General features: G+C 47.7%; 1 protein-coding gene across 1 annotated transcript in view; it reads right to left on the bottom strand.

Moving 5' to 3' along the window:
* Positions 1-17,958, bottom strand: part of LOC149369810 (uncharacterized) — a 43,256-nt gene that overhangs the window by 2,872 nt on the left and 22,426 nt on the right. The window contains exons 5-7 of the mRNA XM_089576504.1: positions 12,164-12,302; positions 7,883-8,065; positions 6,124-6,258 (exon numbers count right to left, since the gene is read on the bottom strand). Coding sequence (XP_089432630.1) covers positions 6,124-6,258; positions 7,883-8,065; positions 12,164-12,302 — 457 coding nt within the window. The remainder of the gene's footprint in view (positions 1-6,123; positions 6,259-7,882; positions 8,066-12,163; positions 12,303-17,958) is intronic.

Raw genomic sequence — 17,958 nt, 5'->3', positions numbered from 1 at the left:
TTTAGGTTTCCGCGAATAAATAGTTTTATTTGCAGATAATATAACCGCAAAATAAGCCCGCAGAAATAAAAATACGCGCGGACTATTTGCTTCTACGGACTACTACGTATTACTCCGCCGATGGCAGAGCGGCAAGCCGCCAGGGGACTTGGTGAAAGGCACTCCCCGCGTTTGTCGACTCCGCCCATCGTACGAGGAAGAATTCAAAAATAAAGGCGGGAGCCGGACGTTAATTCGATTTAATTAGGGAAATCGGCCACACAGGGCATTAAGTCGACGTTTCTAAGAATGCTCGGAACGTGTAGATCGAGTTCCCGCGGCAAAAAGGCGAGTTCAGATTCCTCTTCAGTACACCTTTAACCGCTTTCGCGCGTCCTACTCTGTTTTAACTACGTTCAAACTCTACTATCTTTTTTTTTGTAATCATTCAGATGAGAGGTGACGGTGCATGCATGTGTTACTTCTCAGCACCATGCTTTGGGCTAGTTGATGCATATTGAATCTAAGAAAAATAGCAGCGCAAAGCATCCAGCCACAGAAGAAAGAACAGGACACAGGCGCTGACTGTCAACTTAACTTTGCGATGGAAGGCATCCACCTTAAATAAGGCGAGGAACAGAGGTGAAAAGGAGGAGGGTGAACAATCGGGAATGAGAAAAGGAACAGAAAAACCAGCAAAACAGGACGCTCTCACACGGCGAAGAAATACACATGGACAATGCTGCAACTGAAACTCTCTAGATGAACATTTTACCGAAGTGTCGCTGACGCAATCTGAGCCTAACTTCTTAATCTTAAATGCTTGCAAACTCTCCCGTTCTGTCTGCGTTTTCCGCGGCCGATGACTTTCACCTTATTCAACTAGGGAGTGCAGTTCTGACACTTGTTACAATGCTTTGGTAGATTAGCTGTGTTATCTGGCTGCAGTGACGTACGGTGCTGTCTTAACCGGTGATTAATGCCTTGGCCCGTCTGGCCGATATAAGCTTTTCCACATGACAGGGGGAGAGAGTACACAACAATACTAGTGCATATGGTGAACACATTTTGGTGTTTCGTATTACATAGCTTTCTTGTGCACTCCTTAGCAGAGGTTCGTTGCAAAAGAGGCAAAACAGTTCGCACCTGTCTGTGAACTCCTTTCTTGAACTTTTAAGGTGTTACCTGTCACCTACTCTGGTGGAGCATGATCACCGTAGGTATATACAGAAGCAAGGTTTCCCTACTGGCTCGAGTGTAGCTCCTGTTTTGTGCCACATATTTTTATCCGGTTTTGACAATTTGTTGTATGACAGGCTTATTGCTGCTCGGGTTAAGATTTTCCGGTATGTAGACGATTTTCTAATGCTTTTCAAACTAACCTCACATAACGCCGTCGACTTGGCCGCTAGTGACATTTTATCGTTCTTTAATGAGACTTCAACTCACTAGAGCTTCACTCATGAGCTGCCACAAGATAACAGCATCAGGTTTTTAGATTTGTTACTCAGCTTTTCTGACGACGGCCACGTTATCTGGAAATGAGAATAGCACGCGCAAGAACTCAACAAGACGTACAGAGAGTGAGACGTTAGCTGCTTCTAAAGAGTCGACCTCTGCTGCAAAGAGTGATAATGACGGAGTGTTGATGCCGCTGCTGCCATATCTGTTAACATAGTATGCTTCCAGGCTCACACAAGCAGTTTGTCGGCACTCTTACCTAGAATCCTGGCCTCACCCAACCGAGCCACGCATCCCCTGCACTTACGTGCGCAACCAGATGTGCATACTTTTCCTTTAACTGACTTAAATTTTGGGTATGTTCCACAAATTGTACACTGATGCAACGACAGATCAGGGGAATGGCATAACTCCTCTTGAACACTTCACGAATGGAGTGTCATGTAGTAATTAACATCTTCGTTTTTGGAGCCTCATATGGTGCGCATAACTTTCCCAGCTTGTTGGGCGCCGAAAAAACAACGGACGCACCATGCCTGTTGGCCACTTTCTTGATGTTGTGTGACGTATTGCGCTAGTATGGCACATCAAGAAGCATATCGGCCTTCGACGATCACCATCCATTCTTCGTGTGCGATTTTTCAGTTTCTGAAGCAGGGTTTCATCGACTGTCATCAAGACCGAAGGGGGTAACCCGCCGCCAAATGTCGGCTGATTTGATCCTGAAAGCTCCTATTCATCTGATGCGGGCACGCGTTTTTGATACAAGATTCCGTACAGTGCGACGCAGCTGCTCTCTTGACAGTGTTCGAGTGCACGGAATCATAAGGCAACAAATCGTTTTTTGCACGAAGGTAATAACCTCAGGCAACGCGTCTTTCTGAGAAGGTTAGTTTGCAGTCTAAAAACTGTAAAACAGCTGCGTCAGGTAGTTCATGGGTAATATTCAGTAATATATAAAGGCGTCTAAAACTTCACCTACTGTGACGGGTAGGTGAAGGTCTTCTACGTTTTTGAAAGCACTAAAAAACCGTCAGCATATCGAAATAATTTACCCCCTCCCCCTCAATTCGGAAACCTGCCTAACTGTCTATCTACATTTGCTAAAAAATATCACACAGAATTAGAACCCCGCAGGACTTAATACAAATACCACAACGCTGCAAAAAAGGCAAGTTGTCAGAGATGATAAAAGTATATCTCAAGCAAAGCTGCAGTGAAGAGACGGAATTATCGAATGACAAGTCTGATGAATAAAAAAGGTCGCCGCTAGCTTCAATGCATTATTTCAGGGAAGAAAAGCTCTTCTTGAGGGACCGAATAAAACAAGTCTTGTACATCTACAGAGTACACAAATCCAATATGGTCGGTGCTGACAGGAAAATGCATGACGTTCCCACATTTTTTTGTCACGAAAGGGCCATGCATAGTGAGCGCTTTAAGAAGCTTCTGCAGAAAGTGGCTAACGTTTCTCTGCCGCGATCCTTCTTCGCTAGCAACAGTGCGGATAGGGATTTCTGGCTTGTGGCTCTTCGCTTTATAATAAGCATTAGGCTATTACCCCTGCTAGTCTATGAATGCTGTTTGCTTTGCTACGCTGGCCACCCCGAATGTCTGGTTGCTCAGAAGCTAGCGTCACTGAGAAACACAGCAGCTCTCCTCACGGAGTAGCACTGGAGATGCATGTTGAACCTGCCTGTTACTGTTGTGTTTAGGCAGCAAGTAAGTTACACAATACAGGTCGAGAAGTGTAATCATCCTCGGAAATATTTTCTTGCCTGAAAAAAATGCAATCCGCCTCGTGATAAAAGGCCCAAAAGTTGGCGTCGAGCCTGGTGTTTCAGCACACAAGCTCATTGCGTAGAACAGGAAAACGGCTTTGAAAGCAAGAAATGAAGAGGACCAGAACCGTTGTCTTCTAGAAGGTTTGGACTGCTGCGGAAGTACCCTCCTAAAGATGCAGCCGCGCAGGACAATAAAAGATTCCTAAATGGTGCGGTAACTTTGTTAAAGAAAAATACCCTTATGCTTGTTAAATCAGACAACGAGATTTGTTTCGTTGTTCTGCCTAATGGAATGTGCAATGCAAAAGCGCAGTCGGCAAGCCAAAAGAATTCTGTTCCTTTCAAAAAAATTGCCTTTAGAGTAAAGACCAAGTTCATCAACTTTTTTAAAGATTTTAAGATCAGCTCACTTGCCACGGATATACTGAATGGCAGAGGTAATAGCCTAAATGCTTTCTTTAGAGCAAAAGACCCACAAGCCAGGAATCCCTCTCCGTACTTTTGTTAGCGAAGAGGGTTTGTGGCAAATAAACGCTAGCAAATTTTTTCAAAAGCACCTTAAACCGCTCACTTTGGATAACCCTTTCCTCATAAAAAAATCTGGTGATGTCGCACATTTCCTTCTCAGCACTGATGATATTAGATATGGGTTCTCTGTATATGCACAAGGCTTGTTTTATTCGATCCGTCAAGATCAGCTTTTCTTGGCAGTAAAGGAATGCACTGAAGCTAACGGCGACGTCTTTTCAGAGCTCATCAGGCTTGTCAGTAGATAATTTCATCTGTTTATTGCAGTTTTGCTTTAGATTCACTTCTATTACCTTTGACAACCTGGCTTTTTTCCAGTGCAATGGTATTTTTTCACATCGACTATAAAATGTTTGCAAGAAGGCCGGATGGTATACTACTTTTTTCCGCTCTAAACACACTCCCAAACCTTTACAGACTGCAAATCTCGAGGCCTTTCACTAGTTTTGACGCAAGAATAACAGGAATAAGTTCCTGAAATGTGCGAATCAGTCCTCTGTGGTGCATAGATTGTGGTAAGACGTATATAGATCACAGGGGAGGTATGTGAATGATCGCCTGAGTGAACGGTGCAGAAATGTGAGGGAGAGCTCCTGGTGGCACCTGTATGTGCACTGTACGAAACATGAATCTCGTGAAGTTTCAAGTGCACTGCCCAGTTCTTGCCCAGCGAATCCGCCGTGGGTAGCTCAGTCGTTATGGAGCTCGTCTGCTGACCCGAAATTCACGGGTTGGATCCCTGCCGCGGCGCTCGAATTTCGGTGGAGGCTAAATTCTACAGACCGGTGTACTGTGTGATGTCACTGCACGTTAAAGAATCCCAGGTGGTCGAAATTTCTACACAGCCTTTCACTATGGCTCCTTTCATAGCCTGAGCCGCTTTGGGATGTTGAACCGTCACAAACCAAACCAAAACAAGTGCTGGAAGAAGCTAATAACCCAGTGCGACATCGAACTGTTCACCAATTTATCAGGGTTGCAACATCATCCCGGAAGGCAACGGCCAACTGACGCATAACCGTAAAGGCAGAGTTGATGGAACGCGTTAGGAATAGCTGTTTGTCCAAGCCGTCTGTCGCGCTGTCTTCGAAGGAATTGCAATAGTTGTGTTCTTACTAATTATTTTCCTTGCCGCGCATCCCTGATGTCAGCCCACGGCTTGCCTATGTATTCCGCTCTGCGGTACATAATTAACAAGTGCAAATTAGCGCTCGTGTGCTCCTCCTCTCCTTTACTGTCTTCGCCTGGTTGTCCGCTATGTCACGCACATTTCTTAGCTCAAATAAAAGCATGCCAATGATACCGAGGGTTCCTCTTGCACATTGCAAAAGGGCCTGTTTCTTCACCTGGAGATAGCACCGCAGCTGTCATAGCAAGCGTCTAGCTGTATGTATGATACGAACAGAGTAAGTGAAGTATAAACGTGGTACTTAACCCTATTTACATCAATCGTAATTCTCTGAAATGGTAGCTAGTACATGAATGTACGTTCACAGATCCAGAGGCTCTTACGCAGCTACACTTTAGTAAACAAGGTTTTCTCTGTAAAACTAGGAAATTCGCTACTGCAACCTTTTTCAATTGGTTCTATTTCAAGGAATGAAAATAAATAAGTTCGTGAAGCACTGACACAGCAACATACTACATTTTCACAAGTGCGTTCCATTTCACATGCACGATACTATCTGTCTAGTCCAATGCATGCAGCGTGCCTCGAGCTATAGTGTGCAGATGCAGTTGGTGATGAATGCTGCACAGTGTTCCTTTCTGTACACTTGTCACATGCAGCGTTTGCCCTGATTCAAAAGCGAAGGACCGACACCATGTCTATCCCTATACCGGACACATTCCTCGAGTTTGTCGACGCTGTTACAGTACGCCAAGCCATTGCTTTGCTTTAGTCCTCTAGCCGCACATGTCTGAGGATTGAAAATGCTAAACAGTAGTGTAGCACTGACTAAGAAGTATGCTGTGCTAGTGAATAATATGTTATACAGTTCATCTTTCCTAACCGAGAAGCAGCAACCTAGCTTTCCTTTCAGGTACCAAAAACGGATTCTACACCTGGCGCCTAACGTCTAGTACCTCTCAAGCAGCAACATGCTGATAAAATAAATGCGATATTGCCATTTCCTTAGCCTTTAGTGCACACGTATCACGCCTGAGGTTTGACTATGCAGCGCATTATAAACATTCACATCGTTTATTAATTTCAGCGCATATGGGTTCCTTCCAGACGAAGCGCATACAAGAATTGTCAAAGGGATTGTCAGTATGCGCACTCTTTCGAATCTAGGAAATTAAATTTAGCGGCACTATGCTCCCCACACCTATAATTAACAAATGAAGTGCAATAAATCTGCAAACAAACCTTTTCAGCCAAAGTGTCATCATTGTCGAAAGTGGCCGTTTTCCTTGCGTTCTTGTCGTACGATTGCACAGAAAGGAGGCCGCTGTCATAGGAGAGCCTCGCTCCCAGACCATACGGGGAGAATCCGCCACAGAGCTGCAAGAAGTGGTGGAAGGGGCATGTGATATTCAGGACTGCTAAAAATGAATTCAAGCGCCTAGAGACACCGCACATCGCCCGTGGTGCTTTGATAGGTCATGCGACACTACTGACAGTTTAAAACCTCTACCCTGGCAGAACTAGAACAGTGATTCTCAAACGACATCCGATGGCCCAACGGTCTTATGCTCGGCTGTCCGAACATACGTTGAGGCTCGCTTAAAAACCAGTAATAAAACCAATCACTCGTATTCACTATGTCCTTGCATCTGTCTTGACCTTGTGTTCCGTCTATTCCCTACTTTTTGCGCTATGGAACCTCATGTACCAGCTAGCCCGAACAATCACCGCGCTAAATCATGCTAACACCATCCGTCATGTCCTCCTGTTTCCATCGGCTTGCCGTCATTTAATGATATTGACATCCCAGCTATCAATGGGATTAGTTGACGTATCACAAAAGAACTGCGCATGTATTACAGGGTTGGTACCACAAAGCGTTTGCAGTGAAACGACATTCGGGTGTCGGAGCTAGCCTTAGTGTTGTTGCGTTAAAAAGCGTTGATTATACGATATTTGCTGAGGAAACTCATACCCTGTTTTTTTTTCTCATTGCGCAAATCCTAGAGGTTGCACTTTCTAAGAAGTCAGCTATACCGGTCTTCGACTGAGTTACCTCACCTATAACATGCATATCAATTGACATTGATTTTTTTTAATATTCCAGCTTTTATAACAGTGTCAGTGCAGTTTCAGACACAGATGCGAACTAAAGATGTGAGCTCGGAAGTGAATGAACAAATCGATAAAGATACTGAGGATTACTGAATAAATGTGTCACCCTTCGAACAAAATCACATATGTATAGAGAAGTCGGTCGTAAAGAGAAGGCAGGAAGACAGGTTTCTTCACAACACAAAGTGAACAAGGGAGATGGAAGGCTCATGCTTCTTATCACCGTTTCGAGAACAGGACTTCTAATTCTTGGCGAAGTGTTCAGCAATGCCAGGGGTTAAATATGTTTTTCCCTACAAGGAGGACGTTCTGATGGGAGTGGATGGTGTGACTGAGAAGGCTGGTGGAATAAAAAGTTTGAATTTTAGATTCAAACAGACGCACACCCAGAGGCTGTTCCTCTGCACCTTTCTAGTTTACACTGTTTTCTGTATGTACAATCACCAACTCACCCAAGCTTCTCCACATGCAAACGGACTATGCGTAACGGGCCTACGCCGGCATGCTTTCTGGTAATGAGCTCTATGAGTTCTGCATTTGGTGCCCGTCTTTAAACAGTGAGCCTTCGTTTATCTGCGAAACAGATATCTGGCACCTTCCACATGAATACCTACTCTTTTGTCCTCGAAGGACTGCGATGTATAAACCCTATGCTAAAAAACAGGTGAAAAGGTAAACTGCCTGCTTTTCCAATGTAAACTTTACACCTGGTGTTATGCTGCCATTTATAGATCACTTGACAATAACAACACATATCATTTTAAAAACTATCAAAAATCTCCGAGTCAGAAACTTTCACAACCGTCGAAGCATACAAAAAAGCTGAATTTGATATTTAGCACGCTTAAGATGCAGAAAGCGAAACGAACGGCCAGGTTTTTCTTACGAATGAGACAGGCACTATCCTTGTCCTGTTGCACTGGTTGAAAAACCTGAATGTGCCGATGTTTTGGTTTCCGTCGTCCGGGCGTCTTGCCACGTATTCGCGGGCGTGTAGGCTCACGGAGAGCACAAGCGCCGGGTGGCGCGGCATGCGGCTCATGTAAAACAGCAGTTCGATGGCATTTGCCTGCAAGACAGCAGCGCAGATTAGATGCACCCCAACAGGGCAAGCCGCCGCCTTTCTAAGAGCTGCGTACTGTTTTGGGTAGTGAGGATGGGTTAGTTCGAGAAACTGCCAAAGGCATAACACCATTGAGCATGCTGTAGACTGCACAGAACTTCCTGGGTGCGTTAAGCATCATGTAGCCATTGTTTCAGCGGTAACTTCCAGGCAAGCACTTCGTTACGGTGTTTGCGCCCCACTACACAGTGAGAGATATGTAGCTGCGCTCTGCCCAGGTGGTTTGTACAGCAAGCCGGGCATTATGTACGTGAGAACTTAACTAAAATCATATAATGAACGTTTTATTTGTTAGTTTAGTAAAATTATGCTGTGTATTTCAAGGCCGGTAAAACAGAAGGTGAGCCCAGTTTCTAGATTCTAGATCGAACTCCCAAATACCCTCCCCTCGCAAGACAAACAGCTGTACGTCGCCCGCTAGCGCAGTTTCATCTGCCATACACACAAACACTACTCGTACTCAATTCATGTCCCCACAGATGAAGGCTGTCAAGTTGTCACCTCTGAAGTAGGCAGTAAAAGCTGTCATGCTAACCTATGGCCTCTGCACGAAAATTGCATGTGCATCCGGTCAAAGGACATTGAAATTCACGGCGCACCAGCGCTCTTTATAGTACTCCTAACAAAGAATATTTGAAAAAGCGGAGCTTTAGTGCAAAGCTGACGATGCGAACTTGAACGGATATAGTAGTAGCAATCGGGCCCCTTATTAATAAAACCAGCTCCATCTGCACAAATGTAGTGCTTCAGTGAGGCCGAAGGAGAGACTAGTGAGCTAGGCGCCATAACGTCTACCTTCGAATAAAATCTGTACTTCAGTGACGCGCGAAACAAAGCGAAAATCGGAAGTGATGGAGAAAAGGGGCAGAACCGAGAGCAAGAAGTATTCGTGAAGCATTATATTGCGGACGGAAGGGCTTAAAGAGAGCAGGTTGACTTTACTGGTACGATGTGAAGTTCTCGGGCATTGGTCGTCCGAACGACCGCCAAGATTGTCACCGGTTTATTTTATAATTTACGTCACACAGGTGGCGCAGCTCTTTACATGGGCAGAAATGAGGACAGAAAAGATTTTCGGAGCGAATTTAGGGCGCGGATTAAGCTCTGCACAGATCTGATCATCACTGCCGTGAATCACCACTTAATCTTGAAGACTGCTAACGCTTGATTCGATGGCGAGAAATCTTCTGGCCAGCCTCCTCATGGCGAATACTTTAATGGTATGCGGGATGGAGATATGGCATACCAAATGCAGCTTTGGAGTTTGTTCATATCAATGGGACGATGTTGACATTGGAGGCCAATTGAAAGGGTTGACAATAAACTGAAAATGCAGTCTTTTGGTTTAGTTCACAGCATCTACAGTTGCTTCTATACAATGATATCGCTCAGCCCACGGGCCTTTGGCATTTGAGGCCCATTGTAGCGCAACCGCAGGAACTACAAATTGTTGCTGCGAATTTAGTGCAGCATCCAAATGTTTAAGCGCTTCTTCAATGTACTGAGTTACTTACTCCAAGTATGCACTGACTACACGTACAGCTCCAGCGTTTTCTATTTCACTGCTCCCTTACTTCTTTGTGAGTGCTGCATGCTGCCCTCTCTGTCGTACTTAAAGGCGACAGTAGTCCTCGCTCGTCCTATGCATAAGGTCTTCCGAGAAGCCCGAGTACGGAGATAATTGCTGTTAGCCACGCGTCATAACACAAGGTGTACAAAAGTACGTTTTCAAAACCGAGACTGACATCATTATAGCTTTGATACTCAACTGAATACAAATAGCATGGCTGACATCCGAATCGAGTGCGAATCGAAGTGATAGAATGAAGTAAAATAGAAATCGTAAATTTCTAACAATATTCGGTACTTGTGCGATTATTTGTACAAAACACAGAATCGTGCAACACCGCTAAGCGCAGGCGGCGGCACCATTATACGGGACTAGAAATTGTGCAGTTTTATCGATAGCTGTCAATATAAGAACACATTGATTTCCACTAGAGTGTACTCAAAAACAGTCAGTATATTTAGTGTTGGCCGTTGTGTTATATTAATGAGAAAGTTGCTTTTTGCCCCTGGTGACGATAGCGAATAGTCGTGTGCCACACCTTATGTTGTGGAAAACCCGTTTCCCCCTTAGTCTCGACGCGATCCACCACCCTCACCACCATACGTCGAAGGAACGCAGGCTAGGCAAGGAGGAAAGCTCCCTCATAGGGGATGCGGAAGCAGCCACGGGAGTAATGTAATATCTTAACAGCGAACTATGTCCGCCCGGTTTTCTCTGGAAGAAGCTCTCATCTTAGGAACAGCAGTACAGTGCTTTCGGCCGTAAGCTGATCGTGGCGCACTTCGCCGTGAAACACTTCAGTTTCTTACTGGAAGGCCGAAATTTCGTGATCTTCAAGGACCACAGACCACCACAACCATAGCACACCATAACTGACCGTTTTACGCGACGGCCGGAAGCCACCTCCATGCCGAAAATCACTGCGTAATCGATTGCATCCGCGCTCATTTCCACGTCGATCGCCCGTTTCGGCGTGTCAGCGGAGTCATCATCGACATAGGCTGCCATTTCGAGTCCGCAATCTTCGCCCGTTTGATCCAGCTCCTCGGTATCACCCACCTCAAGACTACAGCTAACCATCCGCAAGCCAACGGCTTGGTCGAAAGGTTACACCGCCAGGTGAATGCGTCGCTCATGGCTGACGACGTTCTGAAGCACTTGGTCACTCCCTTGCGAGTCTTCCTTTTAGGCCTTCATACGGGCCATCAAGGAATACCTCAGATATGCCCCTTCTCATCTCGTCTAGTGAACATCGTTGCGTCTACCGAGTGATTTCGGTGCCGGCCTGCCAAAAGCGTCGTTTGTCCTTTTTGAACGTCTAAACACTCTCCTGTCCTGTATCTCCACCCCTCCGACACGCGCTCGCCAGTGCAAGCCGATCTTTGTCCACCACGATTTGAGAGACAGCACTTTAATTTTATTCTGTGTGCATTGTGCCCGCAGTCCGCTTCAGGCACCCTATACTGGACTCTGTCTCGTCGTAGCGCGGGACGACAAAACACACGTTCCGCGTCAACGGTCGCTACACTTTCGTCTCTCTGGACCGCCCAAAGCCTGCCCACGTCGACAACACTGCACTTCCTTCATCACCTGCCCTCTCACTTTTCTTTCCACTTTTTCCCAACAATGCACCTCGTTGCCATGTTACACCTCGCCGGAAGATTGTTCTCTGGGATGACTCCGTCTCCTGAGGGGGAGGCCCTGTGGTGACGCATTATCGCCGCGCGCTGTGAGGTGTAGAAGCGAAGAAAGAGACGCGCAGCAGCTGGAATAAACCAATTTGCAACTTCTTCGTCTACAGTACATTTGATTCTTTAAGCGAATCTCACAGGAGGATACTCGTAAGTCGTAAATTGTCACCACATCCCTAGCCATAGCGCTACTTCCCTACCACATTAGGATCAAGGACGTAGCCTTCCGAGATTATTTGTGCACTTTTTCATAATTCCGGCAGATTTAGTAAGTACAAGCTCTCACGCCATTTGTTTTCAAGCAGGAAAAACTAGTCTCTCTCCTCTCCCAAACAGATGTCTTTGAATAGGGGTAATTACTTCCGGCTTTAAACTGGCACTTAAAATACTCGATGCATTACGCTTGGCGCCCTGCCTCTTTTATTTGATTTTGATACCGTACTGTGATAATTTTGATTTCCAACAGTCGTTCGAAAACCGACAGGTCTCTTTCTTACAAGGGATTGTGAACTACCACAAAGTGGAACTGCGTTCAGAACAAACTGTGAACGCTGCTGTGATTACAGAAGTCATTGCTTTAAGGTGTAGTCGTTGACGTCGCTTCGTGATGCCCATCTCATACTTTGAGAGGTGCGTAGTGGCAAGCGGCTTTGCGTGACAAGTGGTGCAGTTCATTATGCGGCCAGTGAGGTTGGCCTCTGCGCCTTTCTTTAAAGCCACGTGAACACAATAACCACTTAAAACTACTTCAAACCACAGGGTATCAGTAAAGGAGAAACTTACCAAGGTGTGCCCATATGTGAAATTGAACCTGCTAGGGAATGCGTACACATTCGGGGGGGTGATGACGCAGTCTGGCCTGAGGTCATCAGAGTAGGAGATATGCCCAATTGCGATGAAGATCTGCGGCGAGAATACTTGCCTGAAATCCAGGATGAGTGGACAGTGAAAAAAGTGAAATGACTCGAATAGGTGATATAAGAATACGTAAGGAGTGTTACACGGCTTCGAGGAGCAACGTTTTATGTTTCGATTTTGTTTATGTATTCTGCGTCTTCCAGTGCATGATCAGTATCACTTCACTAGCGGTGTAGTTTTCATTTGATTATTTTGGCAATAACTATTGTTCCAGTCTGCTTAGTTGCCTTTTAAAACATTTAACCTCTCAGCGTATACAGGGTGTTCCGTATTTATCTGTCTGGGTTGTAAAAATTTATCCTGCGCAAACTACTGGCCTTTTTGGGTTCAAGCACAGACCGTAGGGTAGGTTATGGTAGTCTGCGTTTTTCGGTAAATAATTTAAAGCTCGGAACTTTCCTCAATTGTCTGGAAACTGCAGTCGTCTGCGCAGAGAATTTTCGTCTAGGCGAGCGGAAGAGCAGATTTGACAGGCTGCGGCATCTGGGGTGTTCGAGACGTAACCCAGCTCAGAGCAGGGATATTGGTTGTCTCGCTGTGCGCAAGATGGGGCGATCTCTCCATTCGGCTATCATAGTCACCTCGGTGAAAAATTCTAACCTCCTGCGGAGGCAAACTAGAGGAGGCTAACCAAATACACCGAAGAGAATGATGCGTGGCCGCCTGAATTGGTCTGATTCAAGCCTGGCCTCTGTACGGAAGATACCATGCTCAGAGTAAATAACGATGTTGTTAGAGACTTCAGCAAAAAAATAAGAAAGCCATTCTAGCCTTAGATCTCAAGAAATCTATCGATATAACGTCAGCCACGGCGCCATTCTCGACGGGCTCGCTGAGCTAAGAGTAGGCGAAAAACCTACAACTACATTAGATCATTCCTGCGAGACAGGACGGCGAACATCAGCTTTCAGGGCTTAACATCGGAGGAGTTCCCGCTGGGTAACAGAGGCACTCCAGAGGGGGCTGTGCTCTCACCCTTCTTTTTTAACATCGTAATGAGGAAGCTCCCCCGTAAGCTTGGGCATCTCGGTGACTTAAAGCTAAGCATCTACGCGGACGATATGACCGTTTCGATCTGCGAAGGGAACGACTGGTACATCGCATCCAGGCTCCAAGAGGCAGCAGATATAATCAGCAAACGCGCAGAGGACGTAGGTTTATGCTGTTCGCCAGAAAAATCGGAGCTCCAGGTAATGACCAGCAGTAGCAGGAAGATAACTCCAGATATCAAAATTAAAATCAACGGGAACGAAGTCCCAAACGTAGATGACATTAGAATATTAGGTATGAATATCAACCGCATGGGTAGTAACAAAAGCCTGATTAAGAAATTAAAAGACCAGGCGGAGCTCGTAGTCACAGTACTTAAGAAGACCTCCAACAGAAGGAGTGGCCTCACGGAGGCTACTAGACTGAGATTCGTACAAGCTTTTGTCACGAGCAGAATCTGCTACGCGACTCCATTCCTAAATATCGACAAGACCAAAGAACGGGAAATAAACACCATAATTAAGAGATGCACGAAGTGCGCTCTAAGACTCCCCATTACTACTTCCAACGGCATTCTAGAGAAAATGGGGTTGCATAATGAGTGGAAAGAGCCAGCTGCGGCGGTCAGGATATCCCAGAGAGAGCGACTCACAGGAACGGCGGAGACTAGACAAACCCTCGACTGGGTAAACCTACTAGCGCCCGGGGAAGGCGAAAGTGACAAAGAAAGCATAGATCGAGAAATCAGAAAGCATCTATAATACCGAAGAACATGCACCCCGTACACAACGAGGGGAGGAGGAAAAGCAGAGCTAAGCACCTAGCTAACAAATTGGACAAACTCCCGCCGGGATCGGCCACCTACACCGATGTAGCGATCGGGAAAGAAGGCGACAGAACCTCGGTCGCCCTATTAGACACCGGGACCGCCATAGGATGCGAAAGAAATCGAGATCTACCGCCGGTAGAGGCGGAGGAGATTGCAATTGTCATTGCCATTCCACGACCAGGCGTGAAACACGTCGTCAGCGATAGCAAAGCGGCGGTTAGGCATTTTAGCAAGGGTAGAGTGAGTAATCGTGCTGCCAAAATTCTGAACGAGTCGTCTCTCGCCGAAAGCGTGACTATAATCCGGACCTCAGAACACGCCGGTCTCGCCGGCAACGAGGCTGCCCACATGCTGGCCCGCTGCTCGCTATTTCGGGGTGCTGCGGACGCCTCCACAACAACACCTAATAGCAAAGAAACTATTGGTACGTTTAGGGATGTAACCGAAAATCTGAAAGAAAGACCGGAGGATATATGCGCTACCGGATAGATTCCTGAGTAAAAAGTAATCGTGCGACTGACAAAGACTAAGCTCGAAATTTCTTCTCGCCCATGTGGAGGAGTTGGACGGGTGTCAGAGGGCGGAAGAGGGACGGTGCAGAAACCGAAATTTGTAGTTTCTGCGGCCACGTGGCAACATTAGATCACATAATATAGAGATGAGTTCGTGCCCCAAGGTGCAACGCGATTAAAACTAACGATGAATGGGAGACTAAGCTATGAAGCTCTGACGAAAAAACTCAGCGCTTCGCCGTCCGCCTGGCGACCGAGGCTGATGACCTCTTCTCCTAGGCGGGGTCGGATGTCCCCCGGCCGCGGTGCGACAGGCTTCCTCCCTGGACGCCTGCATGCGGTCCCGGAGGTGCCTGCCGCGCCATATTCGGCGGAAATAAATGTTCTTCCTCCTCCTCTGCGCGCAGACCACTCCAGTTTTTCACCGCTTCCGGGCAGTCCCGGCAAGTTCCGACGTTGAATTATTACCGAAAAACTCTCACAAGCTACTCGGTGGTCTGTGTTTGAGCAGAAATAGACCATTTGTTTGCGCACGAGAATTTTTTACAACCCACACAGATAAATACAGAACACCCTGTACATGAAAGACCACGCAACATAATAGCATTTGATGTGGAAGGCTGAAATCGGCCCCCTTTGCTGAGTTGGTTGAGCACTGCGTGCCACATGCGTACGTTGTCGGTTCGGACGCCACCAGTGGCTTGTGGCGGTTGTGTCTTCTACTTTTGATGATATCTTTCTGTTAAAGAGTTAATGCAGTGTTAATTTTCTGCTGATCAACACCAAAACGAAAAGAACATTCTCGTATGCTTTCCTGGACAAGACTGTTGACTTCTTTCATATTGCCACATTCCTGAACATTCTCGTGGCGCCGTCTCCTGACCGAATTGCCTTAACCGCTATCCTGGCTAGCTTAGCCATGGTGGCGGGCAGTGTTCCTTCGTCGTCTCTTCTTCGGGTTCCGCTCGAAAGTTCGCTGCTGCCTTGTGCTGCTCTGTAAAACGTGACCTGGCTGTCCCGACTGTATAGCCGTGACATATTTGGTGGAGCCGGCTGGGTAACGTCCCATGTACACTGACTCTGAGGACACCTTTGAAGCCAGCTCTCAGTGCGTGGACACAACCCCCGTCCACAAAGCGAGCCGCCGCCTGCGAGGCCTAGAGCCAGAGTTCAGCGGCCTGACAAAACCGGCAAGAGATATGACATCAACCACTGGTAGCCAGACAACTCAACGTTTTGGAGCTGCCACTTCGTTCGTACTCCACGTGCCCCGGTCACCGCCGACGTTCCACGGACACAGGTTTGAAGACGTTGAAGATTGGTTGGCCAGTTTCGACCGTGTGGCAGCCTTCAACCAGTGGGACGGTGAGCGCAAGTTGAGGAACGTTTACTTCGCACTAGAGGACTCGGCAAAGATTTGGTTCGAGAACCACGAGACCTCTTTTGCCACCTGGGAGGTTTTTCGTCGCGAGCTGCTGGCGACATTCGGCACCAGTGAACGAAAAGAGAAGGCGGAAGTCGCTCTGCACTCGAGGTCGCAGCAGCCAAATGAGAGCGTCACCATGTTCGTTGAGGACATGATGCGCCTCTTCAGTCGAGCCGACCCTGCTATGGCCGAGGCAAAGAAAGTGCGGCACTGATGCGGGGCGTTAAGGAGCAGCTGTTTGCTGGATTTGTCCGCGACCCTCCAAGGACAGTGGTCGATTTTACGAAGGAGGCAGTGAGCATGGAACGCTCCTTGCAGGAACGCGGTAGGGCCGGCAGGCTAGTATGGCAGCCGCTCAAATCTGCACGCCTACGACGGTGCCTCCTGAAGATCTTCGAGAGCTTGTACGGAGCATCGTTCGCGAAGAACTCGGGAAACTCCGCTTCGAAGCTCCACAGGCCAGCGTCGCCGCCCTGTCGGACGTGGTACGGGATGAAATCCGTCGAGTGGTGCAGCCAGCACCAGTTGTTCCGGAGCCGCAACCCTACATCATGACTTACAGCGAGGCACTTCGATAGCCTGCGGCAGTGGCACAAGCTTTTTCACCTGTGCCGACTGTGCAGTACTCACGTCCAACTGTGCCCACCACCGTGCCGCAAGAATTCCGGCCCGCCATGCGTAAAGCGGACATGTGGCGAACGCCGAGGAACCGGCCACTCTGCTACCACTGCGGTGAGCCCGGCCACATCCTGCGCCACTGCCCCTACCGTCGGATGGGTTTAAGGGGTTTTGCTTCAGACGCTCCTCGACCACGCTACGGCGAGCGACCCCAGGAGATTGAACAGTACCTGACGTCCAACCTGCAGGCTCAGACCGTGCCGCGACGCCAGTCTCGATCCCCATCGCCAAGGAGATTCTCTTCTCCTAACCACCCGTCGACCTCTGGCGAATTCAGAGGCAGGTCCCCACGGCGGGAAAACTGAAGACGGCGTCCTCTGGGGGTAGGGCCGCCGCAGCTAGGAAGAGACAAGAGCCTCCACTCGACGATTTACAGCGACGACGAGACCAACGACCACCTGACCCGACGAGCCCACCGACGAAGAGCCAGCAGTTGGCTTCTACGGAAATACCAGTAACCGCCGATAACTGTGAAGTAACCCCACTGGTAGACACCGGCGCTGATTTCTCTGTGATAAGCAGCCGGCTAGCCACGACCCTGAGAACGGTTTTGACACCTTGGACTGGGCCGCAGATCCGCACAGCTGGCGGCCATGTTGTGACGCCGACCGGCATTTGCACCTTGCGAATTCAGATCCGCGGCGTCACTTTCCCCGGCTGCTTTGCTGTGCTTCCTGAGAGCTCTAAAGACCTGATTCTCGGTCTGGATTTCCTACAGGAATATGGGGCTGTCATAGACTTTAAGGAGCGGATCGTCTCGTTTGCCGCACACCGTACTGTTGGCGACGAACCCCAGCAACGCAGGACTAAGTTGCGAGTCTGCAATGATGACGTGGTGATTCCGTCGAGAACCACCATGTTAGTAACTGTGGAGTGCGATGACAGCGCCGGCGCTCGTGGCACCGCTGAAGCCAACATGTCACTGCTCCTGGGTCGGCAAGTGTGTGTAGCTAGCGGGCTTATAGAACTGAACAATAAGCGAGCCGAACTACTGATAACAAATTTCGGTTGCGAACCCCAACGTTTAGCGGCCAACACAACGATTGCTTATTTTGAAGAACTCAGGGAATGCGCCGGAGAGTACGCGTTGACGGGGACTACGAAGTCAGTAGAATCAATGAATGCTCCGGTTAAACTCGACGTGAACCCGAATCTTCTGCCTAGTCAAAAACTCAACCTGCAGAGTGGCATTGACTCTTTCCGGGACTGTTTTGCTGACGCCTCC

This window comes from Amblyomma mixtum, chromosome 1 (assembly GCF_055824585.1).
Source record: "Amblyomma mixtum isolate Tamu chromosome 1, ASM5582458v1, whole genome shotgun sequence".
Lineage (NCBI taxonomy): Eukaryota > Metazoa > Arthropoda > Arachnida > Ixodida > Ixodidae > Amblyomma > Amblyomma mixtum.
The sequence above is the reverse complement of the archived record's forward strand: the minus strand, read 5'-3'. Positions and strand labels throughout refer to the sequence as shown.